The sequence below is a fragment of the Protopterus annectens genome, chromosome 1.part0 (assembly GCF_019279795.1).
Source record: "Protopterus annectens isolate FY-2018-M chromosome 1.part0, PAN1.0, whole genome shotgun sequence".
Lineage (NCBI taxonomy): Eukaryota > Metazoa > Chordata > Ceratodontiformes > Protopteridae > Protopterus > Protopterus annectens.
Window position 1 is genome coordinate 756,207,247 of NC_056725.1, and position 25,906 is coordinate 756,233,152.

The following is a 25,906-nucleotide window of genomic DNA, read 5'->3' on the forward strand; positions in this document are numbered from 1 at the left end:
AATACTGAAATCTTTTCACACCCTTCCCCTACTCTAAACTCCATTAAAACATTTTCCCTAAAACTTATACCTACCAATTATATTAAATCTCTACTCTGCAAATTAAAGCCCTGCTCTACATCCACTGATAATATTCCTTTTTACTTCCTTCAAGTAGCAGCTAACACTCTAACTATTCCTATGTCTATCCTAATAAATCGCTCCATCTCTGAATCTAAAGTTCCCTGTATCTGGAAAGAATTTTACACTCTACCCAAATGCAAAGGGGGTAACTACACAGAAAATACTAATTTCAGACCTATTGCTATCCTCTCCCCCTCTCAAAGATCTTAGAAAAATGCATACACAAGCAAATCATGCAGTACTTATTGCAAGAAAGTCTACTTATTCCCACACAAAATGGCTTTCGCCCAAAACACAGTGCCACTACTGCCCTTCTAACCTTCATCAACACAATTTCTGTAGCCAGAGATGGTGATAAGCTTGTCTTGTGTGTTCCTTGATCTTTCAAAGGCTTTCGACAGTCTCCCAGCCTCTTCTTGTGAACAAATGAACTAACCTCAACTTCTCTACCTCTGCTATTGCCTGGTTTTCTAGCTATCTCTCTGATTGAAAACAATCCATAAAGTGGCTTTCTGCTCTCTCCTCCTCTTTCTGCTAATACTGGCGTACCTCAGGGTTCTATTCTAGGTCCACCACTCTTTAATATTTTCATTGACCTACTCTACATTTCTTATCCTCAGTCATCACTGGTCCAATATGCTGATGACTCTACACTTATCTCTGTTGCGGACACTCCCACAAAACTCCTGTCACTCACTCAGTCTTCCTTTAGCTCCATAGAAACTTGGCTCTCCAGAAAACAGCTTATACTAAACTCTAAAACAAAACTATTACTTTTTCTTCCTAAACCTTAAACAACTTTAAATCCACATTTTCCATACTCTGTTTAAACAGCACTCCTATCACAGTTGAACCTTCCACTAAACTTTTTAGGTGACATAATTGATGACTGACTAAAATTTGGTCTACATGTAAGCAATTGCATTTGTAAAACCTATCAAAAACTCGGCCCTCTATACAGAAACAAAAAGTTCCACACCAACAAAGCTAAAATATCCCTTGTTCGTGCTTACCTACTTCCAAGCTTACTATATACCTCCCAAATTTTCACCAACATCAACTCATCACTCTAAACTACAATCTACATATAACAAGATGGCCAGATTTGCAGCAAACCTACATGTAATCTCACCACTGTCTCTCACTACAAAAAACTGAACTGGCTTGAATTTCCTCATCAGCTTCTCCTCTCCCAGCTTCTAATTATCCATTCCATATTATATCAACCATCATTCTAAATCTGCCTCTACCTGTCTACACTAATTTTCTACTATACTCCACCTTGGACTTTTAGAAGCTCTGATCTAGACCTATTTCAAATACATAAACCTAAAAACAAAATGGGCTGCAACCTTTATAGCTATAATCCATCCAAATCTTGGAATAAACTTCCACAGGAAATTAGGGTCCTCACTAAAGCTAATGATTCAAGTCTGCCACAAAAGAATATCTGAAATGTCAGTGGATTTGTCACTGTACCTATCCCCCATAATCTGTCAGCCTATCCTAAGTTCTGTCCTTGTACCTGACAGTATTAATGTTAATTTCCATATTACCAATATGCATATCTCTCACTCCTCTCGCAATCCACCAGTATACCATCTCTTAGCACACTTCTATTACCCTTCCTTCAGTATCTTCCAGCGTTACAATAATCCCTAACTAAGCATCTACTAAACAAATACTTAGGCCATGTGCAGTTTAAACACTGCAATTATTGTAATGTAGTTTCTTTATTGCCTTTGTGTTTTTTTACATATCAACATTCGAAACCCCAGACTATTTGTACATATTATATTATGAATGTTCTCGAATTATATATGTACATATCTGAATATGTTTTTTCTGTAAATATACTTTACTACTGTTTATATCCGTTCAAATACTAGCATGTATTGTTTTGGAGCTTTTCTCCTCGGGTCTCCGCTGAAAAAGGCCTATCAAACTCAGATGGACAAACCCAGTCAACAAATGTAAAATAAAATAAGATAAAATCCTAAAACATGCACATTTTTTAGTTTAATTGTAGGCTCTCTTAATGAGATGCAGCACTTGTACTTGTATGTGTGGGATCATAACAAAGTAAAGTACTTAAAGGTTTGATTTGAGAGCAGGAGAAGGCAGTCATAGAAATATAGGAAGTGCTCACCCCAAAACTAATGTGTTTTTTAACTTGGCAAATGTTGATTTTTGGATGTTGTCCAGAGAGTACTTGACTGCCCCACCCAGGAGGATTTCTAATGAGGCTTAAATATTGGACTTTAAACTTTGTATGGGATAATAAACCACCTGGGGCAGTGTGGGTGAAAATGCTACTTCTAGAACAATTCAATGAGTTGATGTGCCTAACAACTTACAGTATTAAAAGATTGTCCAATGAAAGGCAATTTTACAGTTATTATTCCCTCACAATACTTTGGATTGAAAAGAAATGCTAATGGCAATTAGACAAGAAGATATTCTAGCCTAACCCTGTGCCATTGAGGGAGATAAAGCCTTTACTGCTCCCAAAATGACTTAAGTTCAACTTGTGGTGCAATCATTGGAAGGACTTTATGGGGGAACATGGGAGTTAGTAGCTGATGTTGGTTCTGGGGGAGGATGTTTGTCTAAGCTCAGTGTAGTACCAGCATTAACAGCCAGGCGAGTTTCCCAGGAGGTGTACTGCATGGTTGGGAGGCTGTGCATGCACCCCCTGTTGATAGCAATTGGGAGCACATAAGGTTGCCATGAGGTGTGAGGCTCTTAAGGCATACTCTGTGACAGCAGTACGATGCTACACTTGCATCCTTGATCTCCTGACTGGCCCCAGGTTTTGTTCTGATTGAGCAACAAACTAGACATATTTAACAGGTGGTTTCATAAAACTACTAAACTGTTATTAAAATAATTGAAATTCTACTTGGGTTCATAGGCAAATACTAAAGCAACTGCCCTTGCAGGCCATTATAAGCCTATCCAGTTTCCCTTTTTGTGCTCAAAATAACCTATCCCATTTGGTTATAGACTGGTCTTACCCATCCCATGGTCGATAATGTATATATTACCCCTAATGAGAATAACTGTGATCATACCATAAATAATTTCATGGGACCCATGCATGAATGAAATAAAGCATTTAGTAGATGTTTCTGTCCTTTAGTAGTACAAGGGGCAGTCTTGGGGTAAATTATTTGTTTCCCATCCATAGATCTAAGTTGCACTTTAATACGGACAGGGATGGACTTTGTTTTTATGTGGATGAACTTTGTTCCAGTAGTATACTCTGCAAGATATACCTGTCCCTCCAAATTGATCTGTTGATGTTGCAGGAGAGGTTTAAAATCACTTGACTGAGCCTTTCTGAAACTATTTGTCTTGTTGATGTGCAGTAAATCCATCTTAATACATTGGAGGATGCCTTGTATACCAGACACAGGTCAGCTCTTGGCAGTCTGTAGGATACCTAGTATAGTGTCAGGACTTTTGAGTCGGAATATGTATGGCATATTGTTTAGGCCTTGTATCCCTTTAGCAAGGTATCTCTGTGGACATTTCAGTTGTTGCATGTGTCTGAACAGATACATGCTAAAGGGGCATTTTTATTCAATAATTAGCCTGATGAAGGCTGGGTAAGGGGGGCAATGACATCTCTAGATCTGTACACAATCCCTTTGTTTATAAGCTGTGCAATATAGAAGGACTTTCTTACAACAGTGGACACATTGGTTATAAGTTAAGTCAGTGTCCACATAAGTTCTCAAATCCCAAGAAACTGTGTCAACTCTTAGGCCCATACTGTCAATGTGGTAGTTCCCTTGAGTAGATTAATGCATTTTTTGGCATTTCATTTCAGTCCACTTTAAAACCTAATTCAGTGAACGATTTTATAAGAAATGGCAATTAGAACTGATAACTACTGGAATTAAGCCAAAGGGGAAATATAAGCAAATTTTAGGACTGGGGAATAAGAACACCCCTGCAATACTGGCACCACTTTATAGAGCTTGAACAAATAGTAACGGGATAAAGTAAAGAAGAAGTAAGAATTGCCTGATCAGGATAGACAGGTGAAAAAATTTTATTTGAATCAGAAAATAAATGAAAGAAGTATTATGTACATTAAAAGATATGTATTCAGAGTACGGAAGAAAATTGAGACATGAACAGTGAACTTTAAGAAATTTTGCATGAGGATAACTATTCATTAGTAAGCAAAATGTGACTGCTGTAAGGGAAGAAATGTGGGGTTGAGATTATGTAAAATACCTAAATATGCGAAGAAGTGTAGAAAATTTAGAATATTTTGCATGGAGGTGCTTGGATCATTGTTACTGTATACCTGTAAGACTGCATAAAATATTCCCTGTAGTGAATGACCATTGCTGGAGGTATAAGACAGGGCAGTGAGGAACCTGGCTGCACGTATTTCGGAAATGTGTGTGGTTGTTAATTTAAGAGGAAGTTACAGAAGGTTAATAGCTAGGGATTTTCAAGGGCATTTACAACTTTCCCCTATATTTTCTGGGTATGCAGCTGAATAGTGACTTATCTAGTCTTAACCAGTATTTGTTAACTTTGGTGGTGATGACCGCTAAAGGACTGTGATGGGGCACTGGAAAAGCAAAGAACCCCCCTGAATTAGTTAATTTAAAATATACTGACAACATTGCCAGATGCAGAGGAGAGGACCTACCATGTGAAAGGAAGACTGAAGGTCGTAAACAGATAGTTGCTATGGTTCAGTCATTTGAATTAGGAGAATGGCAGTTGGCCTCCCTCCCCTTTTCTACCTGTGTGACATGAAAAATGACATTAGGAGTCCCCCAGGGCTCGATACTAGGACCCCTTCTTTTCTCCATCTTTATCAACGACCTTCATCCAATCATCCCAGATGCTATCTGCATTCAATATGCGGATGACTCCACCTTGATTTGTTCTGACACCTCACCAGCTACTTTATTCACATTAACCCAAAATACCTTCAATACAGTGGAAAAATGGCTCTCCAGTCAGCATCTAATCCTAAACCCCAACAAAACTAAGCTGCTCCTCTTCTCCCCCCACATGCAGGATCCCCCTGCCATCCTTCAACATAACCACTAACAATGGTACTATCATCTCCCCAGAAGCACAAACTAAACTACTGGGTGTCATAGTTGATAACAACCTGAAGTTTGATGCGCATATCAATCAAACTAACAAAACCATTAATAAAAAACTTGGTAACTATCATCCTGCTATAACCACATTGCCAGATTTGCTACTGGCACAGCTTGCTGGACACACCACTATCACAACCTAAATCGCCTAGGATGGCTTGAACTGCCTACCCTACTGCAGTTCAACCAGCTAATAGTGGCACATAAAGTCCTTTACCAGCCAGAAAATACACATGCACTAAAAAATATTATCAGCCCCTACATCAGCACCCGGCCACTGCGATCATCCACTTGACTCCTAGTTCAAGCATACAAATCCAACTACTCAGCTGGGGACTGTCTGTTTGCCAACTCTGTTGGAAAAACATGGAACAGACTCCCAGCTGACTTGACCCTAGAACCCTCACTAACTCGATTCAAAAACAAACTCAAGAAATACTTCAAAACTCATTGGTTATGTCCTTGCACTAATCCCGACTAGTGATCTCTCTATTGCTTAGGTGCCTTACCTTCAACTACTTCTAACTTTTTTCTACCACACCATTTCAGGAAGGGTTGATTGTATGACTGCTGCAAAATGTGTCTTAAACCTGAATGTAATGTTATGTGTATATAACTTAGAAAATAATGTTATGCTTTGCAAAGTGTTTTATAATAAGTTAGTACTATATGTGCTAAATGCTGGTGTTGCTTATGACTGTAATCTGCTTGAAACTAGCATTTACTAAATGTTCAATGTGTATTATTATCTTGGAGCTTTTCTCCCCTGGCCTCTACTTAAAATGGACATATATCCATTCAGACTATCCCAGTCAACAAATGTAAAATAAGTAAATAAAAATGGCAAACAGACTATTGGACTGTGATGAAGTGCTTTTAACCATTAAAACTACTATATATTGTGCATTAATCTCCTTTGGTATTCCAATGCTTAGGTGTGTATACGATGGAAAAGGTAATACGTGATTTGTGTAAACTGAGCTAAAACTTTGGAAGCATATGTCAAGGACTGAAAACTCCACTGAGGTGAAAGAGAATACAAGGTGCAGTTACCCTGCAGAGAATGAACTACTGTAATACGATCTAGAGAACTCTATGAATAAAAACTGTTGTAAGTTGGAGTTATGATGTTAAAACTAAGATAAATAATTGTAATTTTATGTTGTGATTGTGACATAACAATTAAAGTTAAAATAAAAAAGCATATTTTTCTAAAACGGTCACTGCGTCCTTAGCCTATTTCCAGAAGCATCTCTGGAGGGTGATTGTTCATCAGCTAGTTGGGGTTCTCTCAATTCTTTCTCAAGGCTGTCAAAACTGGATGTGATTTTCAGCTTTAAGTCTTCTTTTGGAGCTACACTTTTAAAGGTTATGCTCTAATAAGGGAGACTACCTGGGAGGAGTAGATTGGCGCTCTGCACTTGCTGTTAGAATGGACTTCCTTGTCCCAAATATGAAAGTTATGTACTTACAGTAATGTGAAATCAGGAAGAACAGACCCATCCTTAGTAGCATAGCCTTCCTCCCCCCTCATGTAGTGAGTTTAGAACCATGGCAGTAAGCATCACTCCTCTTTGTAGCTCACCTCAGACCTGGACAATCTGGACACTATGACATGTTATGAAAGGGGGAGCATTGTGGGTAGCCTGGGAAAGTTTTGCATGCCTATCAGTGTTGATGCACCTGTTGGCCTTATCCATTTTTCCAGTTGTGTTACAGTAAGTACATTCCTCTCTGCTGCCTTGAATGCCAGCAGCAAAGTCTTTGATTATTACTCTTTCAGAAAGATGGAGAAGTCCTCCGTAACGGCTTTGGAGCTTTTGGTCTACTAGCAACAAGGAGTGTCGCTTTTTCCTAACAGTTTCCATTGTGGTCTTGCCTGTTTCAAATTAAGCTAAGGGGCTTGGTTTTATAGTCTGCCCTTTTAAGGGGAATAGATGTTCATTTTAGTGTTAATCAAGTCTGTTAATGTAGGTATTATTTCAGTACCTTAAATTTTACAGTAGTTAGTGAAACTGTCTGCATTCCTTATCTGTTAAAGTACACCTTTTGACTTTTTCTCCTTGTCTGACTCTTAAGCTTCCTTTAGCCAGACAACATTGGCTTTAATATACAATAAATTTTATTTCAGAGAAACTGACTTTTACCCCCTTTTGCCCCAGTCAGTGTGGCTTGAAATATCTGTCTTGGAAGATTCTGTTGGAAGGATTTCTGAATTGTATGTAAGGAGCTTTGCACAGTATTCCCCAGGGAGCTGATATCTTAACCCCTCCTTTATGCATGAGGTAGTCACTGAATTTACCTAGACTCATTCTACCCTATTGAGGAAAATGTCTTCCCTCTATGGATGTGTATAGGACTCTGAGATATTAAATGCCAACCTCATTAGCTTCATTTTTTGGAAAGGGAAGTGTCACTACACTAGATTAGTGGTCAGTGTGGTGTTCTGTAGGAATGTTTCTGCTTGCTGTGTTTGTGATGCTGCCACATGGTCATCCATGCTCTATGCATTACAGACAGAATGTCCCATATTGGGATAGAATGTTCCATACTGGGATAGAGCAGAATTTGTTATTGAAGTATTTCAAGCAATGCATTGCTAGAGACCATCCATTTTATAGAGACTGTAAGATGTACTGCTTTCTGCTTTTCCATTTATTTAATGAATCCTGTGGCTATGAATCCATATAATGTGCATTGTGTGCATGTTAACCAGCAATGTTATGTAATCCTATCTCGCCTTCATTCTTGCTGGTTCAGCTCCGACTTGGCCATATACCAAAGCTCGAGAGCTTCTACTGGCTCGAGGCTATAACCTATCCATGGTGCTTAGCGGCTGTTCCCCAGATCTCGTTTGCCGCTTGAAACTTCGGGATTGTCTTCACTGGCTCAGGTTAGTAAAATTTAGTATTATACTCTTGTTTTTGGATAACTTCTCCTAAAACTTACTGCCACATTTTAGTTTATCTTTCCCAGTTACAGTGTAGTGCCTTTTTGTGTGATTGTATTATTCTTGGCTATATTTTCCTTTGCGGCTGTCTTTTTGGGCCTTGTTTTCTCTCTTCCCCTTATCTAGTTAAAGAATCCATTTCAGTTGGATAATTCTTTCACCTTCTTTTCCTCCCTTAGAGTCACCGTTTAAATTAGAGACGTCTCCTTGGGTTGGAGGAGATTGTTGTTTAATTTAGAGACTTCTCTTCCCTATCCTTTCCATTTTTTCTTGTATATAAAAAAAAAAATGTCTAAAGAATCTGTTAAGGAGCACAAACAATCTGGATTTAAAAAGTGCGATTCATGCACTCAGAAAATGTCTATAATGGGCGGACACACAAGTCGTGTCTACTGTCTGGGACCAGTTCATCTCCAAGACTCCTGCTCCATTTGTCATAGCTTCAGTGCAAGGGTCTTGTAGGAGAGAAAAAATAATCTCATTTTAAGGGGCTTGTTGAAAGCTGAAGAAGGTAATCGGACCTCAAAACTGGATAAGGCAAAAAAGGCTGCTTTGTCGGCTCCTGTGTCTGAGCCATCAAGCAGTTTCAAAGATAGAGCATCCTTGGGTCTGAAAGTTATCGGTTCCAACAAATCTGGTCCTCCCTTGGTTCCATCTGTCTCCTCGGAACCATTGCGGAGCCAAAAAAGGAGTCTTGTCACCATCCTTGGAGCCTGTTCATTCGGTGCCGCAATCTGCTTTGTTACAGTCTGTAGCATGTAGCCACAAATCGTTAAGCCATTCCTCTCAATCCTGCAGATTATCAAATGATGATGTGGAGTGTGTCATGAAGAGGTTGCTCCGGACCCAGGCACTAGCAGAAATTCTCTCGAGTCCAGCCCATCGGATCGTGGAGCCGACAGCTGTACCTCAGATAACGTTGATTCCTCCTCCGACTCTGATGAGTTTGGAGCCAGAGAGTATGGAAGTCTTCTTGCTGGAACTGGCGAAGCCAGTAATCACTCCTGATATCTCGGCTCCGGCGTCTGCTCCAGTCTAGTCAATGTTGTCTTCCATCGAGGGATCTGGGGGTCGAAACTCCCTGGTCGGCTCTGGTGGGGGGGGGTAGAGTCGGACTCATGTCTGAGCCGGCTCTCCAGCTCAGGTGAGTTCGGCCCCCACATCAGACTCAGGGCCACCCTCCTCAGTGCCAGAGAGCTCTCCTGGCCCCTCGGGACTGGAGTCTCTATCGGCCCAGGATCGCAGTGCCTTTGAGGTGATGTGGAGTGTGCTTTCCACTGAATCTGCTCCACCTTTGGTTCCAGCCTCTCTTCCCCCAAAAGGGCCAGTGTCCACCTCTTCATCATCCTTTCATCATCCCTTTCAGTAGAGAGTCCATGCCCAATGAAACCCCAATGGGTGGAACCTCCTCTTCCAATACCTCCCCGGAACATCCCCTGAGGAGGTCCCTCGGAAGAGGTAGTGTAAGAGGAAGCACGTAGACTCCCCTGAGTCTGTCACTTCTGATACTGACTTGGAGGATTTAGAAGGGTACCCATGGTCTCCCTTCTTTTTCACACATCCTAGAGATCTTTAAGCAGAGGGGCGGCTGGAAGTCCCTTTCCCCTTCTGATGATGAGTCTGTGTACCTGGAGGCATTTGGCTGTCACCCCTCCACCTCTTGGGTGTCTCCACTTTTTGACACCCTCCTGGGCATAGTGAATCTGAAGGTATGGGACTCTCCAGAATCAGTGGACCCCATTCTGCGGAGGCCAAATAAATTTATTACGGCCCCAGAGGACAGACTGTATCTAACTAAGGGTGTTCCAGTAGGTGCGGTGGTGGTGGCTGCGGGCCACAAAAGACGTTGGCTGAAACGTCTACATCTGTCCATCCACCAAATAAGGAGTCTTGCACATTGGACAGGTACAGGAAATGTACTTTCTTCTCAGCAGCCTTTACCTTGTGGTCGCTGAATTATTTGTCACATTTCACCCGACTTCAGAGGGATCTCCTAAAAGAGCTGGGAGATGCCCTACAAGGTACTACAGCCCAGGATTAATCAGATAAGATTAATTCTCAGCTTCCAGCCTTAACCTCTATCACTAACTCCTCCATGCGCCTCATTTCCTGTGCAGCCGATGGAGCAAGCAGGGCAGCAGGCACAGGAATAGCTCTTTGGAGACATTCCTGGATGTGCCTTTGCAAGTTTACCGAACCCTTCAGATCTTCCTTCATTGACGTCCCCTTTGATGGCTCGTCCTTGTTTGGGTGGAAAGTGAAAGAGACTCATCAGGAGCCAACAAGATGGTAAGACTTATCTGCCATTGGGGTCTGTTTTTCCACCCCTCCCAGACCTCATTCTAAAGGTCAGAAGAGCTGAAAGATGTGGTTCCAGAAGTCCAAAGGAGCCTTATCTGACGCTCATGGTGATCCTTCCCCCAGGGGCAGAGGGGGAACAATGGAAGATGCCATCCACGTGGCAGAGGGGGTCCGCAAAACCAGCACGACAGAGATACTTTCTCTGGTCGGCCCTTCCAGCGCTCCTGGAAGGAGGCCTGACTGTCCGCCTCTGGAGGCAGTCGAGGGGAAGCTATCACTGTACCCAGAAGCCTGGCGGAATTTGACAGTCCATTATATCCAGGGGTTACAACATTCCCTTTCACTGTTCACCTCATCCGTCAAAGTTTATCACAGATATTCCACCCAATCAAAGGGATCAAGCAACACTAGAAATTCAAATGTTGCTAGAAAAAAAAGTCATCCAAGAAGTCCCCGCAGACCAGTTTATGACCTGGAATTTACTCAAGGTTCTTTTTAGTTCCAAAAAAGACAGGGGACTTGGGGACCCATATTGGATCTCAGCAGACTAAACAAGTCAGTGAAGAAGTCAAAGTTCTGGATGGTAACACTGCAGTCTATACTCCCATTTCTGGGACAAGACAATTGGATGTGCTTGTTAGATCTTCAGGACGTGTACTACCACATAAAGATGGACAGGTGCTCCCGAAGATTTCTACACTTCTGGCTGGGAGCCAGTCATTACCAGTTCAGAGCTTTGCCCTTTGGACTCACCACAGCTCCCAGAGTGTTTACCAAATGCCTGCCAGTAGTCACGGCTCATCTGAGACATCAAGGATTCCAGGTGTTTCCATATTTAGATGACTGGCTCCTAACTGCCACCACCAAGCAGCTACTAATCAAAGCCAGGGACTACACCATCCACCTATTCTCAAAACTAGGCATTACTATAAATGCAGAAAAATTTGCAAAATCTGCCTTGTTACCATCATAGCATATATAGGTGCAGATTTAAACACAAATGACATGTTGGCAAAACTGCCTCAAGAAAGGATTCAAATGTTACGCAGTCAAGTGCTTATCTTTACTCAACAAGAAAAAAGTAGAGGCAAGATTTGCCCTCAAGGTCCTAGGCTCTATGGCAGCGACAATAACACTAGTTCCCCTGGCATGACTTCACATGCGAATATTACAGTGGCTACTCTTCTCTCAATGGTCCATACAGGAGTTACCCATGTCTCACGAGATTCTCATTACAGACTCCTGCAAGAGAGACCTGCTTTGGTGGATCCAGTCCACTTGGGTAACAATGGGCAGACCATTTGTACTTCCCCAACCTATTGCTACCGCAACCATGGACAGGTCTCAGATTGGGGGGGGGGGGCATTATCTGGGACAGACAATCCAAGGGGTTTGGAAAGATCACGAGTACCATTTGCACATCAGTGTCCTAGAGATGAGGTCGGTGCTTCTGGCATTGCAAGCATTTCAGAACTCTCTTCCCACAGGGACTATTGCAATTCAGACCGGCAATATGTCGGTGGGATGGTACATCAACAAACAGGGGGGAACCAGATCCTACTCCCTATGTTGAGAGGCCCAGAGAGTTTGGCAATGGGTGATATCTTTTCAATGCTTTCTGACAGCAACGCACATCCTGGGGAAATCTAACATCACAGCAGACGGGCTAAGCAGAGTGATTCTCATGCCTTACAAGTGGTCCCTGAATCAGGAAGTTGCGAATCGAATTTTTTGCAAATGAGGCCAGCCTTCCTGTGACCTTTTTGCCACTCCCTTCAATGCCAAATGCAGCAAATACTTTGCCCTAATTTCCGGGAGAGTCACCGAGGGATGCACTTGCCCACAATTGGCCCCCGAGACTTCTTTATGCTTTTCCCCCGTTTCTTTTGATTCCAAAAGTTATTCAGAAAGCCAAGTTTTTGAGTCGCAGCTTAATTCTCCATGCTCCATACTGGCCTCATCAGATTTGGTTCCCTTTCCTTTGGCTCCATCTTCAGGAGGACCCATGGATCCTGGATCCAGTGCCAGATCTTCTGATGCATCAGTCAGGAATGCTCTATCCTGTTGTTCAGAGCCTCCAGCTGACAGCTTGGTTTCTCCACCTCCAATCTTAGCCAGGCTTCCAGAATTATCCCCAGCAGTACACCACATTTTGGTCTCCTCACACAAAAAGACAACTAGGAAACTTTACGGAAGCAAATGGAAGAGGTTCTCTTGTTGGGCAGACAAAACACATAGATAGTTTTGCAGCGTCTATGCCTGCAATTGTGGAATTTCTGACAGAAATTTTTAATCAAGGAGCAACAGCAGCCACTATTCGAGTTCAACTTGCTGCTATATCCAATTATCATGTGGGGGAACTTGGATCAGCTGTAATGTCCCACAAGTTATGCAAGGCCTTCCTCAGGGGTACTTTTCTGTTATGACCTCCTGTATGAGAACTTCCTCCCCCATGGGATCTAAATTATCAGGGTTGATTCGCCCCTCATTCGAACCAGCATCCTCTTGTTCTTTAAATTTTTTATCCTGGAAAACTCTCTTTCTAACAGCAGTTACCTCCGTTAAGAGGGTTTCAGAGTTGCAGGCCTTATCAATCCGTCCTCCCTATTTGATCTTCCACAATGGTAGGGTTTTCCTCCGAACAAATCCCTCCTCCTTACCAAAAGTCTGTTCTGAAACAAATTTAAACCAATCTATAGAATTGCCTGTGATTTTTTTTCCAAATTATAGCAACAAGGCATAATATAAGGTCACCAATTGGATGTACATAGACAACTGCGTTTTTATTTACACAGGATGAAAGATTTCAGAAAATCAGATCAATTGTTTGTGTCCTATTCAGAAACAAAAAAAGGCCGGGCAGTCTCAAAAGTTACTTTGTCCAAATGGCTTACTGAGACTATCAAATATGCTTATCACTCTCATAATAAAGAACCACCAGAGAAAGTAAAAGGACATTCAGCTAGAACGGTATCTACTTCCAGTGCCTTTCAATCCAGACTTCCATTGGATTCAATTTGTGCTGCTGCTACATGGGTAAATCCTCACACCTCCATCTCTCATTACAAAGTAGATATGGCCTCCTGGAACAGGGATCCTTTGGTTCCACTGTCCTGAAGAGTTTATTCCCTTGAGCCACCCAAGAGAAAGGTGCTGGGGACTCTGTCCCAACCAGCAAGAATGAAGGCGAGATAGGGCAACATAACATAAAGAAGTTATGTACTCACCATAACGTTCCATGTTTGTTGTCCAGTTTTTCGCCTTCAATTCTTTCATCTCACCCAGCCATCCCCCTCCTGGAGGATCTAGAGGAATTTTTACAATTGGCAAATATGGTCTGATTCCCATCTTGCCTTCCTTTTACCTTCTTGACCAATATATTTCATATGTCTTCTCTTTCTGTATGTTAAACATATCATAGGGATCTCTCTGTCTCTCAAACGAGATCTGGGGAACAGCCGCTAAGCACCATGGGATAGGTTATAACCTTCAGCCAGTAGAGGCTCTCTAGCTTTGCTATACGGTCGAGTCAGAACCGAGTTTCGACTCCGAACCCAGCTAGCAAGAATGAAGGCGAGATACTGTACAACAAACATGGAACGTTATGGTGAGTACACTTCTTTTTTGTTTTACTGGACCTGTAATAGTCTTCCTGTCTTAGGAGATATTCTCCATGTAGAGTTGAGAGTTTGATTTTATACATATATGTGGGTGTGCATGTGTTGTGCTTACTACAGTATTAAAGGTTGAACAAAAGATGTTAGAAGCAAAGAAAATCACAAAAACAATTGAAACACAAAACCACCACTACTACTACTTAAAAAGACTGAAAACAAAAAAAAATATTTTATGCAGGAGGACAAGCCCCACTTCTTCCCTCAGCCCCCAGTGCTACTTATATGTATCAATTATGGGGTTGCCCAACAGTGGAAAAGAGAGAATTCCCCAATCTAACTGTAGTGCAGCCTCACATAATTGAGTATTGCAGTGTGATATATGCATAATGAGTGAATTAACTGAATGTTTCTTTTTTTATATTTGTATTATTTTGGATTACACGTCTGCTTTTTGATTTTTTTGTCATGTTACCTGCTGTAGGAAAAGTTTTTGGTGTTATTTCTTGGCTTACCTTGTTCTTTTGTTATAGTAAGCTGTCATTCAATTGTATTTAATAGTTTTCAAAACTGCAAATGAGGAATAAATTAAAATTTTTATTTTTAATAAGAAAATAGTTTCCCCGCTTTGTATGAAACTAGCTCAGTGTAAAATAAGTTGTCACATGTTAACAGTTTTGAATTGCAAACTATTTACCGTGTAAAGTTAACAGCATCTGTTTGTCAAGTAGAATTTCTATCACCATGTTTGTTATGCATACTTTATATGGTTGCTTTTTTTTCTGCTCTGTATGCATCTTGATTAATTATCGAAATACTAGTAACACACATTTTGTATCTGTTTCTGTATGTTTTCCGCAATGTAGCTTCCAAAGGAGGAGGTTCTCAAATTTTATAAAAATATGACATTACTCAATACAATGGATAGGATTTTATATGAGTCACAGAGACAGGTAAGTGCTTAAAACATTTTTTTTCCTTGACATTATCTGGTGGTAGAACTGTATTTGTTTTTCAGTATTCTTGTCTGTTCAGGACTGTCAAGTGTATGGTATAAAGAATTATAGCAACAAAAGGGATAGCATCATTTGTCTGTACGAAGACTACATTTACAAAACCAACTTACTTAGCTGTAATCAGTCAGTTTACCCAGAGTCATTGTTTTTGCTTAGGACCAGTGGCATGAATTTTTTGGCACGCCTCCTGTTAGTCGTTTTTATTTGTTTGTATAGTTAGGCACTTTATGTTGTAAGTTGTTCAATGAGTGATTTAAAGTTGTCTATTTTGTGGACTCATTCAGCCATTATTAGAAACTCATTTTTGCACAAGCCCTGATTTATAACTTTTACTGCTTTTTTAATTACTTTACATTTGGTTTTAGTCATTCAGTGTGTTTTCTTGTTTTATCATGAATTGTTTCACTGTTTTTATTTTCCGTCACAAATGTTTACATTTAATCATCATAGTTTATATAAACAAAACAATACAGGATGTCAAAGAATTTAGTCACTGGGAGAGGGAAAGTAGCGTCTTCTCAACCTCTTACTTTGAGTCTTTTTACAATGAACCCTTGCAGTCAATAACCTTTTTAAAGATTTTCAGATCTCGTTATTACAAATTAGAATACAAGCAGATAAACCAAGATGGCAAAAAAGAGCACTTTATGCATAGGTGAACACTAAGACTTTCAGGATTAAAAACTAATACTGTGACTGCCAGTTGTGTTAGTGCTGTCACTTTGCTACACCAACAACACTTGATTTATGTCCATGAAGCAGGTTAAATATGGCCTGACTAGTTTGGTTTGCCTTCTCACAGAGCTGCTTATGGGACAGGAGACCTAAACTGAAATCTACATAAGCAGTAATCCTGCTGAACACCAGTGTAGAAAGTTGAAAAATTAGTCCTGCAATAATATTTTTACTAGAAGCAGTAAAAGCAAATTAATCTCATAGTCACTAACATTCCAGTAAATATAAGTACTTTATAGAACGGATTGTTGTCCCATCAGTCTGTGAAGCTCTCCTTGTTTATATACTGTCATTCTTCTGTACATTTCTCCCTTTGATTTTTAGCATTACTGCCAGTTATTGCAACAAAGTTTACCTACTTATTTTACTGCAAACTGCACATTTTATTTCTAGGTACGTAGAACTGAATTTCTGTCTATGCAGTATGTTGCTCTGCCTTGGTTGCCACACCAAAGCGTGGCAGTTGTAGAACATTATCTCCCTTATTGGATAAAAAGAATAAAATAGGACAGTGGAAAGATTTATATCATGCCCAGTTACACCAGATGGTTGTAGAAGCCCAGTTACACTAGATGGTTGTAGAAGTTTGACCTTCTTGGGTTTGTTTAGTAATGAAGTTCTGCATATGAACACATCAGATAACATGTTGGTGTCCCTCTGAACTCTTGCATTGTTCTCAAATTCCCCAACTTTTATTGACAATCTGTAATCACCTTTTAGTGAAGAAATGTTTTCTTTATGGTCTACTTTAAACTCTTTCCAACAAAATGCATGTAGTATAGATGACTTTTATATTCAGTATAGTTTACATGAAAGCTCTGTGCTTTCCTTGGTCACATGCCTTTTGAATACCTTCAGTAAAGTACAGTAAAAAACAGAAACCACAGTCCTTCCACGATGATAAAATAGGCAGGATCTTGTCTTTAAAAGTCTTTATTCATGGATAAAAGGATGAGCGCTTTCGCGTAGAAAACCTCTACGCTTCTTCAGATAAAAATATTTAATGAAGCAACTCATTTTAAACATTAAAAAGCGGGAAAGTTTTGTAATTAAGTATCTATTATTCAATCAATTTAACTCATTAAAACATTAATACATTAATTCATTAAAACATTAATTATATTTAAAAAATCTTAAAGAACAACTATACTCAATAGTATCCAAATAGAAAATAATAAGAAAATAAAAAATATATTACAAGAAGCATATACTGAAGTATATACAAAAATATAGTCATTCATTTAGTAATTTTGACTATTGTTACAACCTACGTATACATACTTAAATAAAGTCATCGTAAACTTGTGGACAGTATATAGTGTATAACAACTATCATTTTTCTGTTTGTATGTAAAAATTATTATGACATAAAATAAAACATGACATAACTTCACAGTTTAATACATGACATGCACATTATAAGATGTTAAATAGCATTATTTATGTTAGTAGCATATGCCTACATATAGAAGACATAAAAATTATAAAATTGTGTATAAACCAAAAACCAGCTGTAACTCTAATAAAAAAAATATATATGTGTATCTGAGTGTGAATATAAATATGAATACAAATAGTATACAAATAGTATACCAAGGTGTATAATTGATGGTGTATGAATTTGATATAGTAAGTATAAATATAATAAATATAACAATAAATGTCAATATAAATACGAAGATAAATAAATAAATATATGTCATCATAGCTATTAGTAATAGAAAATATATATATATGTGTATATATATATGTGTGTGTTATAATTTTCTATTTTCTAATACTGGCTTAATGGAAACAAAACTATTAAGACCTGGTGTCAAATGAGCTCCTAGTCTTAATATCCACTTCAATTCAACATTAGCTAAATAATTTCATGTTGTCACCACCCCTCTTGCTTTCAGTGACCAACTGTAAAACTCTGAACCGAAAATCATGCGTTCTATTAAAATAAATGTGTTTAAATAGTGCATTTTGTTTGTTACCTTTTTTAATATCGTATACATGATTATATATTCTGTCTTTTAACTTTCTACTGGTAAGACCAACGTAGAAAGCTTCACATTTCGTGCAGGTAGCTAAATAAATAAGATTCATAGATATACATGATGCATAGAACATGGGAGAAAAAGTGTAATTCATGGTGGGATGTTTAAAATTTTTTGTAGTGGTGATATATCTGCATCTATTGCAATGACCACACAGATACGTACCAGTCTTCTTGATGTTAATATTGGAACTATGTGTAGAAAAATCATCATTACACAAAATATGTTTCAGACTTGCACTGTTCTTAAAAACAAATTTTGGGGTTTTACTTACTAATTTCTCAATAGAAGGGTCCATAATTAGGACATTCCAGTTTTTAATTATTACTTGCTGTAAAGATAGTATATCACTGGTATATTTCATAACAAAAGGTAAATGATTAGTAGCAGAATTCCTCTGCAATCGTGATTTATAGACAGTTTTATTGGTGATATTGAGATTTTCATTGGTATCTACTGTACCCAAGATATTATTTTTTATATCCCTTACTAACGTGCTATTGTAACCTCTATCCATGAAAAGTTTCTCCATTTTTTTCTGCCTCAAATGCAAGGATGTGAGGATTTTGACAAATTTTGGAAAGTCTAACAAATTGACTCTTAACGATTCCTTTGAAAACACGTCTTGGATGCATGCTGTCATAGTTCAAGATGGTATTTTTCCAAGTAGGTTTTCTATAAAGTGAGGATATTAACAAACCAGTGTCTCAAAAAGTGAGGGAGACATCCAAAAAATTAATGGTGTCTTCAGCTATTTACATTGTAAATTCTAAAAAGTTAGTTGTGGAATTTAAATAAGTAACAAAGCTTTCGAAATCAGACTTAGTACCTTCCCATACTACCAGAATATCATCTACAAAATGCTTATAGAGCTTGATTTTATTGAATTTTGGGTTGTCAAATAAATAGTTTTTCTCCCAGTAATACACAGCTAAATTAGTGTAAGTGTTAGCACAGGGGGTGCCCATGGCAACCCCCCATTGTTGTAGGTAACTTCTAGTGTGAAAGGTAAAAACGTTGTTACATAAAACTAGCTGAAGTAACTGACAGATTAATATTTGTTTATCAGTATTAAAATCTGTATAATGTACCATTAATTCTCTTATCGCTTCTATACCAAACTCATTGGGAATAGATGTAAAAAGATTCTTGACATCCATGGTAATTAGTAGGTGTTTGTTACTATGTATATCAAAATATAAATCTGATAAACAATCCAAAAGCTGATAACTATTTTTAAGAATGGATGGTATTTTATCAACCATAGGTCTCAATGTAGTTTCAATATAACTGGATATAGTAGATGTGACCCATCTATCCCCAGCCACTATTGGTCTCATAGGAATCGGGACTATTTGTTTATGAATCTTTGGCAAACCTTTTATAATTGGCAGAACGGGATGTTCTATAAGCAAATAATTATAAACTTCTTCATTTATCTGCCTGCATAAAAGCAAATTATAAAATTCATTATGAACATTGACTATTATTTTATTAATTTCTATCTGAGTTATCTTTTTATATGTAATGTTGTCAGCTAACATAAGTTCCATATTTGTGAGATAGTCTGTAGTGTTTAGGACACCAATGCCACCTCCTTTATCTGCAGGTTTTATATTAATGTCATTATTCTTTTTCAACATTTTCAAAGAGTCAACTTCTGTCGTGGCAAGGTTATAAAAACACTTCTTGTTTTTCTTTGTGGAATATAAACAATAAAAATCTTTTTCACATAATTTTTGAAAACATTCTATACTCATGGGTAAACAAGGTGTATAGCTACTCTTTTTTCTAAGCATAGAAGATTTATGAGTACTGTTAACTGTTGTAACATTGTCATTAAAAAACAATTTAAGTGAAAGTGTACAACAAAAAAGTCTCAGATCGACTAGAGTATCACTCAAAAAACTATATTGTGCTGGAATAAAATTGAGTCCTCTGTTTAATAGACTAATGTCAGAACCTTTTAGAACAAGACTAGAAAAATTATAAATCAAGTCATTCAGGTTCTTATTCGTCTTACTTCCGCTGGTCTTTCTGTGGAGAATTTTCGCTTTCTTGGACCCCGACTGTTCGATCGTCCTCTGGGCAGGGTTTGTTTGATTGGGTAAGGTAAAAAACGAACATCTCCTGTGTTCAGGATTTTCTGTCGTGCTCAGTCAAAGCTGAAGGTAGATCAGGTGTAGCTAATTGTATTCCATTATTAGTAGCTACAGCAGAGTAAGTAGGTCGTTGCACATCATGAATATCAACAGTGGTAAAAGAAACACTAGATTCACAAGGACCACTTGTGAAGTCATTGTAATCTCTCTGAAGTTTTCTTTGTTTTGTTTGTCTTAAGCGATCACTAAACAAGTTAACATGAAGACGAATCGTGTCTATTTTTTTCTTGCAGAAATCAGAATTAAAACGTTCAGTAATATCTTTATGACTGTTGGTCAATCTTTGTTCTCAATTCTGTAAGTCAATATTTAGATCTTGCCATTTTTTAAGCAGAATGGACTTTGGATACCTTTGACGCACAGAATATTCTCATGCCTCTCGGAACAATACGGAAATGCAGGCAAGCTTCTAAGTGTTGTCTTTGCCATGCATACCGTTGTAGCTTATATAAATCATTTTCAAACTCTTTTAGCAAGCTAATAAATTCTGTTATATTCTCACTGTTAGTTGGTAAAGGATCAGTGCTGGTATTAACAGTAAGGTCCAGAGCCAATAAAGGGTTCGAAGTTTGATGCATTAAATTATTCCAGGTGGATGAATAGTCCCTCGTCTACCAACAGGACTGTGAATCAAAACGAAGAGGCAAACAGTAAAAAACAGAAACAGTCCTTCCACTATGATAAAATAGGCAGGATCTTGTCTTTAAAAGTCTTTATTCATGGATAACTTCTTCAGATAAAAATATTTAATGAAGCAACTCATTTTAAACATTAAAAAGCAGGAAAGTTTTGTAATTAAGTATCTATTATTCAATCAATTGAACTCATTTAAACATTAATTATTATTTAAAAAATCTTAAAGAACAACTATACTCAATAGTATCCAAATAGAAAATAATAAGAAAATAAAAAATATATTACAAGAAGCATATACTGAAGTATATACAAAAATATAGTCATTCATTTAGTAATTTTGACTATTGTTACAACCTATGTATACATACATAAAGTCATTGTAAACTTGTATAACAACTATCATTTTTCTGTTTGTATGTAAAAATTATTATGACATAAAATAAAACATGACATAACTTCACAGTTTAATACATGACATGCACATTATAAGATGTTAAATAGCATTATTTATGTTAGTAGCATATGCCTACATATAGAAGACATAAAAATTATAAAATTGTGTATAAACCAAAAACCAGCTGTAACTCTAATAAAACTCTAATAAAAAAATATATATGTGTATCTGAGTGTGAATATAAATATAAATATGAATACAAATAGTATACCAAGGTGTATAATTGATGGTGTATGAATTTGATATAGTAAGTATAGTCATATCAGTAAAGTCATAGATCTTTATCTTGAAACCCATGGTTGTGTTTTTGTAGATGCTTTTTGATAAAACTTGATGTTATACTTATGCATGAAATTGTTGTGGTTTGCTCTTTTACATTATCACCTTTGTTTTGCTGAGACCCCACTGTTTGCACTGTAGGAGACCTTATGGTTTGCACTGTAGGTTTCTAGGGACAGTATTTACTGTTTTTTCATTGGCTTGTGTATGCCCAACACAATGGTTTTGTAACCAGTAGGTTTTAGGAATTAGCAGATATACATTATTTGCAAGTTAGATAAGGATGGTGGTGAACATTTTTAAGGGTGTAGTTGAACTGATGCTGTAGCCACTTAACATGGTAGGATTATTGCTATCCATTAATGCAGTCAGCAAAGACTGTGATATCTCAGTAAGTCTGCCAGTACTGATTGATGGCAGTATTGTTTCAGCCATTCATTTTTTAATGTATCTGTGCTAATGGTTTTTCATGCTTTCATATACTGATTCATGCTTTTCCTAGTTATCTTCTCAGGTTGCCTTGCTTTTTGAAAGTGCATCTTGTCCTTTCACTGTTTATTGCTTTTACCATGATGATCAATAAGTATTGCCTTCTAATTATAAAATAAAGTGAATGAATTTAACACCAGGCTTAAGACAACACTACAGTATTTTTACTGCTACATGAAATGATGCAACTTAAAAGCAAAATTAATATTAGAAGCTTTACCATGTGACCAGTAGATTGCACAGAAAATTATTCATTCATTCTCGCATTCTGCCATTTAATTTAAAAGTCTCATAAGAAGGAGCCCCCTTCAGCAAATTTTAGGACAGATGCTGCAGGCATTGATACCATTTAACTTGTAGAATTTTGTTGCGTTCTCTCCTCTTTCCCATCATTTATCTTTACTTTCCAGTTCGTTGCAGTGTTTTGAGATCTGTCAGAACAAAATGGGCTCAGGCTGCCTTGAGAAAAAAATGCTGGTTTAGCACTGTAATGTTACATGTAACTGTCAGCTTTTTTCATATTCACTCATTTTTCTTTGTGAACTGACCATATTTGTCTAATTTCCTATCATAAGTTGGCCCTTCTCTTGTGTGGTTGAGCTTTGGCCTTCTGTCTTGTGGCATCCATCCAGTTACTCAAAAAGTACTCCTGCAATTCAACTTTTCCACCTGTTGATGGACTCAGGATACACTCTGTCCTTCCTATTTAGAGAGAGACCCACAATATTTCACATCATACAGTTTGACTGAGATTTAATGAGGTTGCCTAAACAAGCAGAAAAGTCTTAAAAGTTTTCTTGGTGTTGCAAGACCTATCTGCCCTTCATGTAGAGCAAGAGGAAAGTCAGACTTCAAGCTGTGTTTTCTCCTGTTTTGTTCAGAGAAATCTGGTAAACTGTAATCTCCAAGAAAACTTTTTTTACTGTGTTGTTCTGTGTTGAGGGTTGACCTACGTCATCTTGCTAAGACATGGATAATTCACCTGACTCCTTGTTCTCCTTTATACTGTAAGCTTCAGCATCTTTACCCAGGTTTAACCTTCCAGGTTGTGGTTGTCAGCCATGCCCATAGCTGGTGATGTCAATTGCCACTGGAGGACAGCAAATTTGGGAATCACCACTGTTGCTCATACCCTATGTTTCTCCTCTGTACTGCTCATAAATTCAAGGGGAGTACAGTATGCAGTTAGCCTAGTGATGTATGTCTATGCTTCTGCATGAGATTCAATCATGGCCCTTCTTCCTCCTTGTAAGAAACACTTCAGTATTTTCTCTGGTCTCTACTAAGGAATAAAATTAGTTATGTAGTATGTGCCTTGGCAGATGCCCCCACCAAAGTAATAGCTTTACATGGTCATGGTGTATTTTATCCATATTTGCATATCTGGTCCACTAGGATTCTTACCTTCACAAGAAGATGGTCAATGATCCAAGGAGGTTTCTTCATTTTTAAGGTGGAGATGGTCATTACCATTTCAAGACTCTTCTCTTTTGTCTCAAATCTGCTCCCAGGCTGTTTACCTGCTGCACCTCAGTGGTAGCAACCTACCAAAGACTGCATGGAAACAAGATTTTCCTTTATCTGGATGGCTAGCACCTTTCTGCTCCAAATACTTCTTAAAAATCTCAGTTGTTCTGAACTCAGGCTGTCATGGTTATAAGCTACACTTCATACATACAAGCATTGATATTCCACAGCCACGAGTCTCATGACCATTCTGTCCTTGGCAGTACCCTACCTCAGGCTGTACCAGCTTTCTTCAGAAGGGCCATACCAAGCAATCCAAGAGTAAATTTGAGGATACCCATCCACTCATTTAGCTTATGTTTAAAGGAAGCTAATGAGTTACCCTTCGTAATATGCAGGGGAAGTTTATTCCAGAGGTTTGGGAGTTGCAAAATTGTAGACCTATCCCCCTACCATGTTTTATTTATCTTTTGGTGAAGATTTAAATCTCTGGTTCTAGCATTGGTGGAGATATTGAACTTGCAGAGAAACACGAGGTCCAGGATGATTGGGTCTATAATGGTGTGGTAAGATTTCTCCAGAAAAGTCTGACTAAAGGGATAAAGCTTCCAGCTTTTCTTGATAGCTCAAGGACATTTAGACCTGTGATCTTTGGTTAGAAGCCCTTGGGGTCTTTCTAATTGTTTGATATGGTTGGCGAGATATGCATTGTACTCTAACTGGCCTGATCAATGCTGAGAATAAGGGACTGATTTTCTCTTTAGACCTTGATGATATTCCAGTGGTAATTAGCTGGGCTAAATAAAAGGATTGCCTGGCAACTGTTGTCACATGATGGTTACAAGAGAGAAAGAGATCAACCCAAATACCCATATCCCTAGCTACATTTTCATTTTGCAGAGGTTTGTTGTCTAGACAGTATGATGAGGGGGGTTGACTGCCAAAAGTGATGGTACTAGACTTTAGCATTTAGCTTGAGACCATTTTTAGCACACCACGAGTTTACTGGGAATAATTCATTCTGATAGGTGTTGGTGCCATAGGGTAACTTAAAACAACCTCTAGTTTGCAATCGTCCAGAAAAATGTGTTAGCCAGAGATGTTGCCACTCTTGGAGATCTGAGAACTAAATATCAAAAAGGAGAGGTCCTAGCATTGAGCTGTGAGGAAGAACAGTAGTCACTTGTTCTGATGAGATACCTACAACTTGCACTGTATGAATTCTGTCTTTCAACCACAAATTTATTTTTAAAGCATTTATCTTTTATATGATGCTATTATAGAAAATGATGTCAAAAGCCTTGGCCAGATCAGGATATGCAGTGTGCACTATATGATACGGCCACTGCCTATGGATTCCGTAAATCTTTTGAAGAAATTTACCAGACTAAATGGACAGGATCTATCCTTCACAAAGTCAAACTGTTGGAGGTCAAGTCTAACAAGATTCTTAATTCTCACAATTTATGAGGTCTGTTTATAACATGTTCATGGCTTTCCAGATGAGACTAGGGCTGATTAGATCTGTAATTACCTAGTTGGTTGTAAGGCTACTCTTATGGACCGCCATCATGAATGCAGTGTGCTACTCATCTAATGACAAAACCAGTAGCTAAACTTAAGTTATACAGCTTGAGTGGTGTGCTTGCAAGGGCATGCTTAAAATGATTAATTAAGCAACTATGTATATTGCCAGTTCCCATGCTGGAAGTATTTGTTAGTCTTTTGTTAGCACTTTCAGTAAATGATGGGGGAGTCAGGGATTCATATAATTCAGGGCTTTGAGATGGTCTTAGGAGTGAAGGTGGCACTAAATGTGTACGTAAGAACATTGGCAATGTCACTTGGGTCAGAATAGGAGGCATCATTATGAATACATTCTGAGCAAGGTAGGGTATTTTTTTAGTTTTCTGCCCTAGCTGGAGAAGGATTTATACTTAACTTTGGCTTCAGAGGCCAGTCTAAATTCATGGGCCCCTTTGGTGGGCATGATGGTGATTTACATTTTATAATGCTTTTGATATTGCCCTTGAGAAACTGGGGTTTGGGTCTACTAAATAATTTAAGGATCAAAGTTTTCCTTTTGTTGTATAGATTATTATGACAGTGGACCACCAAGGCATTTTTGTTTATGTAACATAAGTCTATTGGGCCTTTGTTTCCCAGGACAAGATTTTATAAATCTAAGAAGTTATTTTTATTTATTCTGCGCAATAGAGTCATGTTTCAAAGCTTTTTCTTTAGTTCAGCTTCCACATCCCTGATTTCTCGTGCCAGATTTCAGATGAGGATTCTTCACTGGAGGGTTAGGTCCAGTGGTAAAGACATCTAGATTCTAGTTCCAGTATCACAAGCTTGTCATTTTTCAGGCTTCTGTCTAACCAGCAGTTTAGAGTCTTCCTAAGTAGTGCAGGGGGAAACCATCTCAGGATTCTGGGTTATTGACGATGTCTGTTTTCATGCTTCTTCAAAGCAGGGTTACACATGAGGGTTT

At 38.4% G+C, this 25,906-nt stretch overlaps 1 protein-coding gene across 1 annotated transcript in view; it reads left to right on the forward strand.

The window, feature by feature from the left end:
- The window catches only part of BCKDHA (branched chain keto acid dehydrogenase E1 subunit alpha), a 521,678-nt gene that overhangs the window by 66,795 nt on the left and 428,977 nt on the right, over positions 1 to 25,906 (forward strand). The window contains exon 3 of the mRNA XM_044062764.1: positions 14,996 to 15,082. Within this exon, the coding sequence (XP_043918699.1) occupies positions 14,996 to 15,082 (87 nt within the window). The remainder of the gene's footprint in view (positions 1 to 14,995; positions 15,083 to 25,906) is intronic.